This window comes from Heteronotia binoei, chromosome 2, assembly GCF_032191835.1.
Source record: "Heteronotia binoei isolate CCM8104 ecotype False Entrance Well chromosome 2, APGP_CSIRO_Hbin_v1, whole genome shotgun sequence".
NCBI lineage: Eukaryota > Metazoa > Chordata > Lepidosauria > Squamata > Gekkonidae > Heteronotia > Heteronotia binoei.
The window spans coordinates 127147786-127161116 of NC_083224.1; the positions used below are offsets into that span (position 1 = coordinate 127147786).

Below are 13331 nucleotides of genomic sequence, written 5' to 3' on the forward strand. Positions count from 1 at the left end.
CTATCAGAAGATGCATGCTCTGGCATTTAGACCTTGCTTGCTTTTATACCTGGATACCTGGGTCATTTTATAGAAAAAGACATGCCGGAGCTCATTAGCATAACTTATTTGCATATGCCACACACCCCTGACATCACTGGAAGGCGTACTGAATTGCATCAGTTCACCATCTACCATAAAATGCTTCTTGAATTATAAAGGTCATAATAAAACCTTACTCCCATCATACTTCTTAAATTACTTTCTCCTATGTGGAGATGAAGATTTCCATCGGTCTGCTTTATATGTTTTAGTTATTTTTCCCATTTTTTTTTGTGGGGGGGGGATATTAAAATGTTTGTCAAATTTTAGAGTTCTCACAGGGGGTTTAAACAATGGAGCCCAAAAGCAAGCAAGAAAGAACAAAAAACAAATCTAGAGGTTCTGGAGCTTTGCTCCTGCCCAAAATGAGGCCTGCCTGGATCTAAATTCCCCAGTACTTCAGAAACGTGAGCACCAATTAACAACTCTGAATACCCTAAAATACAGGAGAGTTTTTATTTTAGCACACTGTAAAGTTTTGTAATTAGCAATACTTGATGGCCATTATAATAATAAACCTTTAAACAACTAATTAAGTCCTTGTGATACAGGGGCATTGGAGATTGTATCCCATGTGGTATTGCCTTGTAATAATTATAAGCAAGTTAAGGATGATGTAATCACTCCACTTCTGACTAAGGTACTAGACCGCTCAGCAGAACACTTAGCTACCCTACTTGTTGTTAGGAAGAATGTACACATCACAGAAAAAGTGAAAATATTTTAAATGCAGGCATTGAGATATCGTTCAGGATGGTGAAATAATTGCTGTGTTCTATATGTATTTTAAAGATCTGTTGATCATGAAATAAATTGTTGCTATATGTGTAATAGCAAACTGTCTACTTGTGTAATAACCAACTGTCTATTCACATTGGCAGCTGCTCTACAGGGTTGCAAGTAGGGATTTTTCACATCACCTACTGTATGATCTTTTAAAACTGGAGATGCCAGGGATTGAACCTAGGACCTTTGAAGTACCAAGCAGCTGCTCTACCATGCCACAGTCCTTCCCCTACGTTGTCTTATCATTTGATAATAATCTGAATTTGTTAAGTGACAATGGTTAACAATCTTTAGTACATGCAGGCCTCATTTTGGGCAGGAGCTCCAGAACCTCTAAATTTTATTGTGATTTCTTTCTTACCCCCCCCCCCAAAAAAAATACTTGCTTCTGGACTCCATTGTTTAAACCCCTGTGAGAATTTTGCTAAACTTTTAAGATCTGACAAACTTTCTATTATTTTTCCCCACAAAAAATGGAAAATAACCAAAACATATAAGCAGACAGATGGAAAACATCATCTGTGGCCACAAAGGAGAAAGTCACTTAAAAAGTATGATGACAGTAAGGTCTTATGACAACTTAAATTCAAAAAGCATTTTAAGGTAGATGCTGAGCTGATATAATTTAGTACATCTTCCGGTGATGTCAAGGGTGTGTAGCATAAGCAAATAAATTATGGAAATGAAGTTGCACTGATGAGCTCCAGCACCTCTTTTTCTATAAAATGACCCCTGAATGCATGCATGTGTATGTTACCACACTGCCATGTGGGACTTGTTCATCATCCACTCCACCTCAACTTGTTCATTGCAAATGTTTGCTACTGTAAAAATAAAGGGATGCCTTTCATATGGAGCATATGGAGACAAAAGAAGCATGAAAACATCTATGTTCCAATCCTGGATAAATCCTCTCATGCTGACTTTAGGAAGCTTTGGCACTTCTTGTGAATGACATCTTCAATTTTATGACTGCTATGCCTGGGTATCTTCAAAGTATGATATGGTTGGGCTTTAAAAAATGGCCACAAAGCAGAGTGAAATGAAGCTTCTCTATGCCAGTTACTGCACAGATGTTCACCACCACACTCAAGTAAGATGGTGGCACACCAAGGAGATCTAACACTTGGTTCATGAATCAGCACAACTGTTAGTCCCAGTACATTTGACTATCAAATATTCATGTGAAATTCATGGCATCCCTAGTTGTGACTGTAATCAAACAATTTTATGACCACAATATTCACATATCTTACCAAAGTCAGTTTGACAAGTAGTTAAACTACTATCTGTACACCAGTTCTTATGAATATTCAACAGTCAATTTTGCGACAAACACTACACTTGACATGTATATATTTAGAAAATCAACCAAAGACCTCTACTTTATATGTAATGCATTAATAAACCACATTGAACCGTATGGACAACAGAAAGTATGTAAGCAAACAGAAGTGGATAAATGTCATTTCTAATAGCAGCAAGAGAAATAGATGATAAACAATCTAAGTCTTTAAAGCTATTCCAAGGATTCATTTAAGTGGAACCTTCTATTTATCAGATATTTACCTTGTATTTTACTCCTGAGGTACTTCAGAATTTCTTGTGTTCCTTTCTAAATTGGAAAAATAAATGCACATAAAAGCACATTTTTGGCAACTGTCACATCTATTGACACCATGAGGTAGAAATTATTTCAGATTATATTGTAAATTATATGTAGTTACTTGCAGAATATCCCTTCGGATCGTTCTTAAAGGATTTCCTTCCAATGCCAGGAATTTCAGCTGAGGCAAATTCCCTAGCTTAAAAGGAAGCCTGCAAAAATAAGGTTCATTTCAGAAATCATCATGGAAAAGGAACAGAAGATTTAACAACAGTCAAACCACATTTCATGAATAATATTCATGTTTTTTAAAAGGGGGAAAGTATGGCTTTTAATAGTCCACGAAGAGAATAAACCTGGATTCCTTACTCAAAAGCAAAAAAGCCAATCAAATATGCCTCCTTGCCAGATGTTAATGTACCTGCTAATATCATTGTTGGACAGGTCTAGCCGCTCTAAGCCATGCAGCAAAGTAATTTCATCAGGCAATGATTTTAGCTTATTATCTCTAAGTTCCAATACACATAAGGAATTCAGATGCCTCAGGTGTTCAGTAGTTAATACTTCAATCTGATTTTCACCAACATGCAACTCCTAAAGGAATAAAAAGCAAACAGGCATTAATTTTAGTACAATAAAATATCAAAGGTGGTGCAGGGTATGCTGAGATAAGGTTTCTCAGTTACCTTTACCACATTTCCTATATGCAGCAAATATTTTATGCCTTTACTTCAATGATCAACAAATGAGTCTGTAACAAAATTGGAATTAAATTAGAATTCTGATAATCTTGGTCTTTACTTATTTACTCCATATAGAACTCACTTGTCTCTCAATGGAAACCCAAAGTAATCAAGAATATTCCTGCTCCTAAATTTTATTCTCACAACAACCCTGTGAGGCAGGTTAGTTGAATATGTGATTGGCTCAAGGTCACCCAGAAAGGATTAAATCCTGGGTGTCCCAGAGCCAACATTCTAACCACTACACCAGGGGTGTCAAACATGTGGCCTGGGGGCTGAATCAGACCCCTGAGCAACTGGCTGTCATCTGCTTCCTTTTCCCTCTCTTGTTTCCTTCTGCATCACAGCTTGCTTTGCCAGGCTTGCTCAATTGCACAGGAGCTACAGAGCAAAGCCTCCATTTTCTCCATTGGCTTGGGGAGGAAGGGGGGAGGGAGATCTTGTTTTGCCAGGGTGTCACAGTTGCACAGCAGAGCTACTGAGCCAAGCCTCTCTTCCTTCTATTCGCTGAGGCTCCTCCCCCTCCTGGTCCCCTGGGGAAGCAACAAAAGAGCCAGAGCTTCCTTTGCCCAGTTCCCTGGATCCCGTGGGAGAGATACAAAGAAAGCTTCTTTAAGACCAATGAGTGCTAATGTTTTAAGTATGTTTTATTTTTTAATTGTGTTTGTCTGTATCTTTAATAAAGTTTATATCTCTGCTACCTAATCTTAACTAGGTACACACATGGCCTGGCCTGACAAGGTCTCATTTATGTCAGATTCACCCCTCATAACAAATGAGTTCGACATCCCTGCACTACACCATATTGGCTCTCTTATTAAAAAAATCAATAACATTTTGGATAAGCCCTTGAACACAAAAACCATAACATGTGTCTGTGTCACTCTGACCCTCTCCTCATTTTTTACAAGCACCATAATAATTATCGACTATAGGTAGTAAGATAACATATACAATATGGGTTATCTAGTTTTCTCAATTTTAATATATGAGTGGAGTAATTCTTTAACTAATCCTTAACAAAATTTAGTGAACTACAACAGGCTAAGGGAAAAAACTCTCCAATATGGCCATCTGTTAGGACACACACAAGGATCAAATTTACTCATAGCAAACAAACCTTACCTTTAACAATCTACAGGAAGGAAGGTTGGGGAGGTAATGCAATTTATTTCTCCTTAGATAAAGTTGTTCTAATGAAGCCATACTGGCCAGTTCAGGTGGTATAGTTTCCAAGTAGTTTTTAGTGCAATTGAGTTGTCTTAAATCTATAGGAGTAAGTCAATCATAAACATCACAAATAAGTCAATAAGATGTATTTGCTAAAGACAAAAAACAACACACCATAACATAGCATACCTCTAACATTAGATAACAACAAGGAACAAGAAAACATGCAAGACTATTAGAGCAGGGTAAGTTTTACTACGTACTATAGAAAGAGAGTGAGAGCTTCACAGTAAGTTGCATTTCTTGTGATATAGTTCAGTATTAAAATGCAAACAAAAACAGCGGACAGTGGATTTCAGAATAATTTAGAGAATCTTCTAGATTGGTCTAATTTTATGAGTTATTTATAATGGCATAATTTCTTGTGCTTAGGTTACATATAGGACAAAAAAAAACAAATTTATTGATTGAGGGGGCACAAACAGCCAAATGCATCCCAAATTCTAGAAAAGAAGTGTACCTGGTAGTGAGACCATACTGACAAGAAAGTTGCCAATAAAGGCTGATGATGATAAGAAAATTCTGAACATTCCTTTGCCTATTCAGAAGGACCAAAGACCTGTTAATTATTAAAGGTGACTCCCCCCCACCATCTCAGTTTCCCAGGATTTTTTTTTTCCTGCTGTGCAATTTACATTCAATAGTGCCTGCAACTGAGAACCTGGATCCATCTGTGGCTCTTCTCCTAAATATGCTGTCCTAAATTATCACAAGCAAAAGAAAAAGCGGTCAACTCTCTTCAGAGGAAAGAAACTATTAGATATGAACTTAGGTCATTTGAGATCCTTCTTAAAGAGGAGGGCAGAGGTGAGAAAGGTTTGCTTTCTAAAATTTATCATTATTTAATTGATTCTCTTTACTTGAATCCACCCTCTTACATTAAATGCTGGAATTTAATGCTACCTCAAAGGCTTGATGAAAGCAATTGTGAAATAATCTGGAACTCCTCTTCCATCAAGGCTAAAAGCATTAGTATCCAACACCAATTTTTAAAAATGGATTCACTTTGGTATTTAAACCCTGTCACAATGAGTAAAATCTCTAGGGTCTCAAGTCCAGATTGTTGGAGGAATTGTAAAACTAAAGGCTCCTCATATCATATGTGGTGGGAATGTCCAACAGTGTCAAATTTTTGGAACAAAGAGGTAGAGCAAATAAAACTGATATTCAACCTAACCATTCCAGTAGACTTTAGACTTCTTTTATTTGATATTTGGCTGGATAAATTGGTGAGTAAAGATCAGAAATCTTTAATCTGGACAATGTTGGCGATAGCTTGCAAGACAATTGCTAAAAATTGGAAAAACCCACATACCCCCACGATTGAAATGTGGTAAGATATGGGACCAGTTATGGGACCAGTATGTAATGGGAAAAACAACGGATAACGCTTTCTTTGATAATGATATTGATTTGGCTATAGATTATGATTTATTTTGGGCCCCAGTTTTGGAATTCTTTGGAAAAATCCTTCTTTTGCCTAACAGGATGGATTATACACTGTTTTTCAATTCTTAATACCTAGCATATTATGTACTGTTTTGGTAAATTGTTTGTTATATGCACCCAATGGTCTAAATTAGATCTATGTTAGATTTATATTTTTATTATTTACTTTCCGTATGCTCCCTTGTATTGATTTTGTCTTTTAATTGTGCTCCTGAACCCCTCTTATTTCTTTGTTTTTTTCTGTAAAATCCTTTATGTATTTAATAAACCATTTGCCAATTTAAAAAACACGCAAAAGAAGAGTAGGTTTTTATACCCCACTTTTCTCTACCTTAAGGAGTCTCAAAGCAGCTTACAATCACCTTCCCTTCTTCTCCCAACAGGCACTTTGTGAGATAGGTGAGGCTGAGAGAGTTCTGAGAGAACTGTGACTGGCCCAAGGTCACCCAGCAGGCTTTATGTGGTGGGGTGAGGAATCAAACCTGGTTCTCCAGATTAGAGTCCACCACTCTTGACCACTATACCACGCTGGCTTATAGCCACAGACTGGTTTATAACATTGCCCAATTTAGTTATATAAAGCTCCTAAAACAATTACTATGGCATTATACTTTTCAAGTGAATTTTTAGAAAACTATTACTAGAAAAAAATAATTGATTAGTGGCGTTCTTCATGGCATATAGATGTTATGCATGCATTTTGTATATGCTATTCAACCGCACACTGAAAAGAAATACTCAAGATGATTAATGAAACAATGGGATGTGTCATACCAAAACCCCCGAAGATAACTCTGTAATCCTGTTTAAAGTACTATACGTAGGGCTGACTTTAGAGTTTCTAGTGAATTTGTTCCAAGCTGTAACATTACGTATAGCTACTTGCTGGGGAAAAACAACTACCATTGCCACGTTCTGGTTCATATAGATCTGGACTACCATATCTTTAAAACAAACAAACAGATATGCAAGCTATCAAACATACTGTGACAAGGATAATGTTTGCAATATATTGTAATAAAAAGAAAAGGTTGATTCCTATGCATTTTCTATTATCCTATATGTATAAAAGCTGTTTTGTCTTGGCAAAACTGAGCTCCCTCATTGGTTAGGATTGCACTGCATCAACTTTTGGCCTGCCAAACCATCAACTAAGAGTACTTGTGTGCCATTGGTTGAGTCCACTCCTCTCTCCCACTCGAGTGGCTGTTGCTAGTCAGCCAAGCTAATTCTGTCAGTAAAAGGCAACCAACATTGGTTCTGGCTCTCCCTACTCTGCCATTGGCTGAGCTGCCTGTTGCACTGCTTCTCAGAGGAGAGAAAAAAATCCTTCCATTGATTGGTTGAGGCAGGAAGGAAATAGTCAGAGAAAGCCTTTCTTTGATTGGCTAAGAGCTCCTCCCTCTCCTCCTCTGGAAGGGAAATAGCCAGAAATGGGGGCGGGGGAATGGTGTCCCCTGGCAGACAAGATACAGAGAGAAGGGGGGAGAAGGAAAAGGAGAGAGAAAAGGAGAATGAAGTCTTGTGTTTAAGACCAACAACATTATCAGAGACAGATTGTTGATCTGAAAGGTTATTATCACTCACTCTTCTGAGGGAGAACTCACTGGGGCCAGTCCTGACTATGGCTGTCAGTTCCAGGTTGGTGGGAAATTCCTGGAGTTTCTGTGGTGGAGTTTGAGGAGGGCATAGGAGTTAGGGCTTCAGAGCGGGGTCTGCCAGACCCAGGTTCTTGCTATGGAAGCTGACTTACTGATTTCGGACCAGTCACAGATTTTCAGGCTAATCTACCTCACAGGGTTGTTGTGCAGACTAAAGGGGGGGAGAAGAAAATTATATAAGCTACTTTGGTCCCCCGCCCACTGTGGAGAAAGACTGTCCTTTTCCTAGATAGAGGCTTCAGGGAGGGGGGAAGTGATGGAAAGCTGAAGTCAGAGGGGCAGACAAAAGGAAGGAGATAGCATCATCAACTCCAGGTAAGGAAATTCCTGGAGATTTAAGGAGTGGAGGCTGGAGAGGGTGAGGTTTGAGGAGTGGGACCTCAGACAGGTACAACGCCATACACTGCACCCTCCAAACCAGCAATTTCCTCTTGGGGAACCCAGGCCTGTAGTTACGGCAGGGCCCAGAAGGCCAGGCCACTCTATTAAAAAACCGCTTCCCTCTGTAGGGCCCCTGCATTCCAGGGCCTCCAAGACCGGAGGAAAAGGGAGCGAGGGAGAAAGAGAGAGAGGGAGAACATGAGAGAGCAAGAAAGAGCACTCTAGCTGGTGCAGAACACTGCTGCACGGATGTTGACTTCGTCGCCTGTACGGGCATGGATCCATCCTGTGCTGCGTGAACTGCACTGGCTACCCATTGAGTACGAGATCCAGGTCAAGGTGTTGGTACTTAGCTTTAAAGCCCTATATGGCCACGGGTCAGCATACCTTCGGGACCGCCTCTCCCTGTATGAGCCCCATAGTTCCTTACAATCAGTAAACCAGAGACGCCCATCTGGCCTCGACGAGGGCCAGGGCCTTTTCAGCCCTGGCCCCTGCCTGGTGGAATGAGCTCCCCCTGGAGATCTGGACCCTGCGGGATCTGCTTCAATTCCACAGGGACTGAGGCAGTGGGCATCACTTGTTATCGGCCTCCCCCCCTCATTCCATCCCAGCGCTGCTAGACCTGGACAATAGGTCACATCTGTGAGGCAGAATCTGCCATCTTAGTCTGTCTTTTACTGTTTTTACTGTTGACTGTTTTTATGATGTAACCTGCCCTGAGACTGTTCTACAGAAAGGGCGGGCTAAAAATCGAATAAAAAATAAATAAAGCAACAGCGAGGGAGAGAGCAAGATGAGAGTGACAGCAAAAGTGAGAGAGACAGTGCAAAAACAAGAGCGACAGTGAGGAAGAGAGTGGCAGCAAGCAAGAGCAGCAGTAAGAGGTAGAGCAAGATAGTAGCAATAGAGAGTGACAGCGAGAGATGGGGGAGAACAAGAAAGACAGTGAGGGGGAGAGTGAGAAAGCAGCAGCGAGAGCACGACAGTGAGAGAGACGGGGAGAGTGAGAGAGTGGCAGTAAAAGAGAGAGAGAGACAGTGAGGGGGAGAGCGAGAGAACGACAGCGAGAGAAAGTGGGAGAGCGACGGGGGAGAGTGAGAAAGCAACAGCCAGAGAAACAGTGCAAGAGAGAGCTGGGGTCAGGCAGACTGGCCACTGGAGGGAAGAAGCAGCCAACCCCATCATTTTTTTTTTTATCTCCGAGGTCCCTCCACCCAAAATTTTCTGGCTACGGGGCTGGGGGAATCACTGTTGCTAATCTGAGATGAAGGCTGGAGATCACTCAATTACAACTGCTCTCCAGATGGCAGAGATCAGCTCCCCTTGAGGTGGGGAGAGTGAATGCCTTCACTTGGGTGGGTGGGAGAACAGCAAAGGTGGGGGGCAGTCACCTAGAGCCTCTTTCTAGAGCTCATTGTATTTTCCTTCACAACAGGCCCTATTTCTAGTAGTTGCATACTCTTGAATTTTACCATAATAAAAAGGACAACAAAAATGCCAGGGAACTTAAAGGCATACTTAAGAACCCTCTTACTTTTCATTGCACTGATCTCTGCAGGTAGACTTCTCAGCAGATTACAAGACAAATTGAGATGCACCAAACGTGTAAGAGAAGCAAAACTCACAGGAAGGCTAGCAATATGATTATTGGAAACATCCTAAAGAAAGGTGAGAGGAAAGAAAATTGCTTAATAAAATAAGTTGCAACAATTTCTAAATGAAAATTTGAGATTGTTAATGAACAGCACATGGATACTTGAACTAGCAAAAGCAGTAAAGAGAAACACTCTTTAAAGAACTATACCAAATTAAGCAGTTCATGAACTTCACTATTGATTGGTTTTCCCTCTTACATCTCTGCCACGTATTATATGGCAGCAACTCCATTACTGTTATTAAATGTATACATGATGGGGATCTAGAGTTAATCCAGGATCTTTACATTCATGTAGCTGGAAATATGTTGTTACATATAAACCATCAGGAATAGGAACTGGTGAACAATGAACTTGTCTATTATTTGGCTAGGGACAGACCTACGCATTGCTTGCAGTTGTGGAGGGAAGGGGAATAAATTAATCATCCTTATCTCTCCAACCCAAGTTTTTCACTTTAACTAACAGCTCTGCAGCTGTATTCTGTGAAAAAAAATAATGTGGAACTAAAGAATCTATATAGAAATATTACCTAAATATATTTAGGTAAATACACCATGACCCAAGATTTATTCTCGTACAGTAACGTCCAGTTCAGATCTCCTCAGTATATACATGGATATATTTTTTTTTACCTAACACCCTTTATATTTCAGTTCTATGCAAAATATATAATTATTAAACAAATTACATAAGAACAAACCTTACTAATGAAAAATCAATTCTACAAAGGGGAGTCATGCCTCATTTTTTTTTAGAATTATTCAAGCAATCAACAAGCAAACTCCATGAATTATATTTGTATTTTGGAAAAGATTTTTCAAAATATCCCTCATTACAGGTGCCTGATGAAACAGATATACAGGTCCTATTATGAACTAGAATTTACACAAAGAACAAGTACCAACTGGACTTGTCATCCCGAGAGGTCTGCTGTCTGCTGGGTGCACACATCCAGCATGTGACAAAGGATTGGAAGACTTATCATGCCCATGGATTACTATCCTTTCTTGCAGATCCACATGGGAACGAATTACACTGCCCGTCATAGCCCTGAACGTATTACAAAAGACTATGTGGCTCTGGGTCAGAAGGTGAAGGAGCTGGGTGCACAGGTTGTGTTCTCGTTAGTGCTTCCTGTTGAAGGCCGTGGTTTAGGACGAGAAAGAATACTTCAAATAAGTGACTGGTTACGTTGATGCTGTCGTCAGGAAAGATTTGGATTTCTGGACCATGGCTTACGCTTTTGAGATGGTGGTCTTCTATCGGGAGATGGTTTGCACCTTACAAAGGTAGGAACAAGGTGTTTGGTAACAGCCTTGCTAACCTAATAAGGAGGGCTTTAAACTAAATTGTATGGGGGAGCAAGACAATAATTCAAAGCCTTGTATGATGCCAGAAACTGGGGATAAGAACACTAAAGCTTTGCAGAAAGTGGCACATGCACTAGGTAATGTTAACTTGCAGGTTTGTACGGAAACTAAACCCTTGGGATGCATAAAACATGGCTTCCAATGTCTCTACACTAATGCACAGAGTATGGGAAACAAACAGGAGTAGCTGGAAGTCCTAATACAGGAAAGAGACTATGACATAATAGGCCTTACTGAAACTTGGTGAGATGACACTCACAACTGGAATATTAGGATTCAGGGGTACAACTTATTTAAAAGGGACAGGCAAATGAGAAAGGGTGGAGGTGTAGCTGTATATGTGAAGGAGGTATATACGTGAGGAAATATGTGAATCTGAGCATGGCAGCTCAGCTGAGAGTCTCTGGGTAAAAATAAAAGGAGTAAGAAATAACAGTGATATTATGGTGGAGGTCTGCTATAGACCACCAAGCCAGGCAGAGGAATTGGATGAGATACTCCTACAACAAAGTTGCAAAGATCTCCAAGAGAAGGGATACAATGATAATGGGAGATTTCAACTATCTGGACATCTGTTGGAAGTCCAACTCTGCTAAAAATGAAAAGTCAAATAGATTCCTGACTTGTCTTGCTGACAACTTCCTTTTCCAGAAAGTGAAGAAGGAAACAAGGGGATCTGCTATCTTGGATTTGATTTTAACCAATAAGGAAGAATTGATGGAAGAAGTGGAAATAGTGGGCACCCTGGGCAGTAGTGCCCATGTGATTTTGAAATTTACAGTCTTAGGGAAGGGAAAAGCTATACACAGTCAGACTTATAGGTTGGACTTCAGAAAGGCAAACTTTGATAAACTTAGAACTATGCTGGGTAAAATCCCATGGTCAGAAATACTTAGGAAGAAGGGAGTTCAGGAACGGTGGGAGTTTCTTAAAAGTGAAATACTGAAAGACCAATCACAGACAATTCCTATGAGAAGAAAAAATGGAAATAGTCTAAAGAAGTCGAGTTGGCTCCATAAATAGCTCTCTAAAGACTTGAGAAATAAAAAAGACTCCTTTAGGGATTGGAAGGAGGGCCTTATAACGAAGGATGAATATAAAAAAATCACCAGTGCTTGTAGAGAAAAAGTTAGGAAAGCTAAAGCTCAGTATGAGCTTAGGCTGGCCAATGATTCCAAAAACAACAAAAAAGGGTTCTTTTCTTATGTTCAGAGTAAGAAAAAGAGCATTGCGAGGGCAAGAAAATGAAACTGTAGCATATAATGAAGAGAGGGCGGAACTGCTCAATTCCTACTTTTCCTCAGTCTTCTCTTCTGAGGGAAACGGTGCTCAACATGGCAAAAACAGAACATATAAGGAGGGTATGAAGTTCCAACCTAGGATCAGCATAGGGGTAGTACATACACACCTAGTTTCTTTAAATAAAACTAAGTCCTCAGGGCCAGATGAATTGCATCCAAGGGTTCTGAAAGAGCTTGCAGATGTGATTTCTGACCCTCTGGCTATAATTTTTGAGAATTCTTGGAGAATAGGGGAGGTGCTGGAAGACTGGAGGTGGGTGAATGTTGTCCCCATCTTCAAGAAGGGGAAAAAAGACAATCCGGGTAAATACCAACCCGTCAGCTTGACATCTATACCTGGAAAAGTTTTAGAACAAATCATCAAACAGTCAGTCCTGGAACATTTAGAAAGAATGGATGTGATTACTAAGAGCCAGCATGGGTTTCTCAGGAACAAGTCATGTCAGACTAACCTGATCTCTTTTTTTGAGAAAGTAACTACCTTGCTGGATCGGGGAATGCTGTAGACATTGTTTATCTTGATTTCAGTAAGGCTTTTGATAAGGTTCCACATACTATCCTTGTTGACAAGTTGGTAAAATGTGGTTTGGATCACCGTTAGGTGGATCTGTAAATGGTTGACAGATCATACCCAAAGAGTGCTTGTGAATCCTCTTGGAGAGGAGTGACAAGTGGAGTGCCTCAAGGATCTGTCCTGGCACTTGTTTTGTTCAACATCTTTATAAATTATTTGGATGAAGGAATAGAGGGAATGCTTATTAAATTTGCTGATGATACTAAATTGGGAGCGGTTGCAAATACAGTAGAAAACAGAAAACAGGATACAGGATGACCTTACCAAGCTGGAAAACTGGGCTAAAGTCAATAAAATGAATTTTAACAGGGATAAATGTAAAGTTCTGCATTTAGGTAGGAAAAATCCAATGCGTGGTTATAGGATGGGAGAGACTTGTCTTAGCAGTAATATGTGCAAAAAGGATCTAGGGGTCTTAGTGGATTAAATGCTGAACATGAGTCAACAGTGTTGCGGTGGCTAAAAATGCAAATGCAATTTTGGACTGT

At 39.9% G+C, this 13331-nt stretch overlaps 1 protein-coding gene across 1 annotated transcript in view; it reads right to left on the minus strand.

Moving 5' to 3' along the window:
- Positions 1 to 13331, minus strand: part of LRRC40 (leucine rich repeat containing 40) — a 42288-nt gene that overhangs the window by 21611 nt on the left and 7346 nt on the right. Inside the window, exons 5-9 of the mRNA XM_060232006.1 lie at positions 9475 to 9598; positions 4342 to 4484; positions 2895 to 3067; positions 2595 to 2685; positions 2437 to 2482 (exon numbers count right to left, since the gene is read on the minus strand). Of these exons, the coding sequence (XP_060087989.1) occupies positions 2437 to 2482; positions 2595 to 2685; positions 2895 to 3067; positions 4342 to 4484; positions 9475 to 9598 (577 nt within the window). The remainder of the gene's footprint in view (positions 1 to 2436; positions 2483 to 2594; positions 2686 to 2894; positions 3068 to 4341; positions 4485 to 9474; positions 9599 to 13331) is intronic.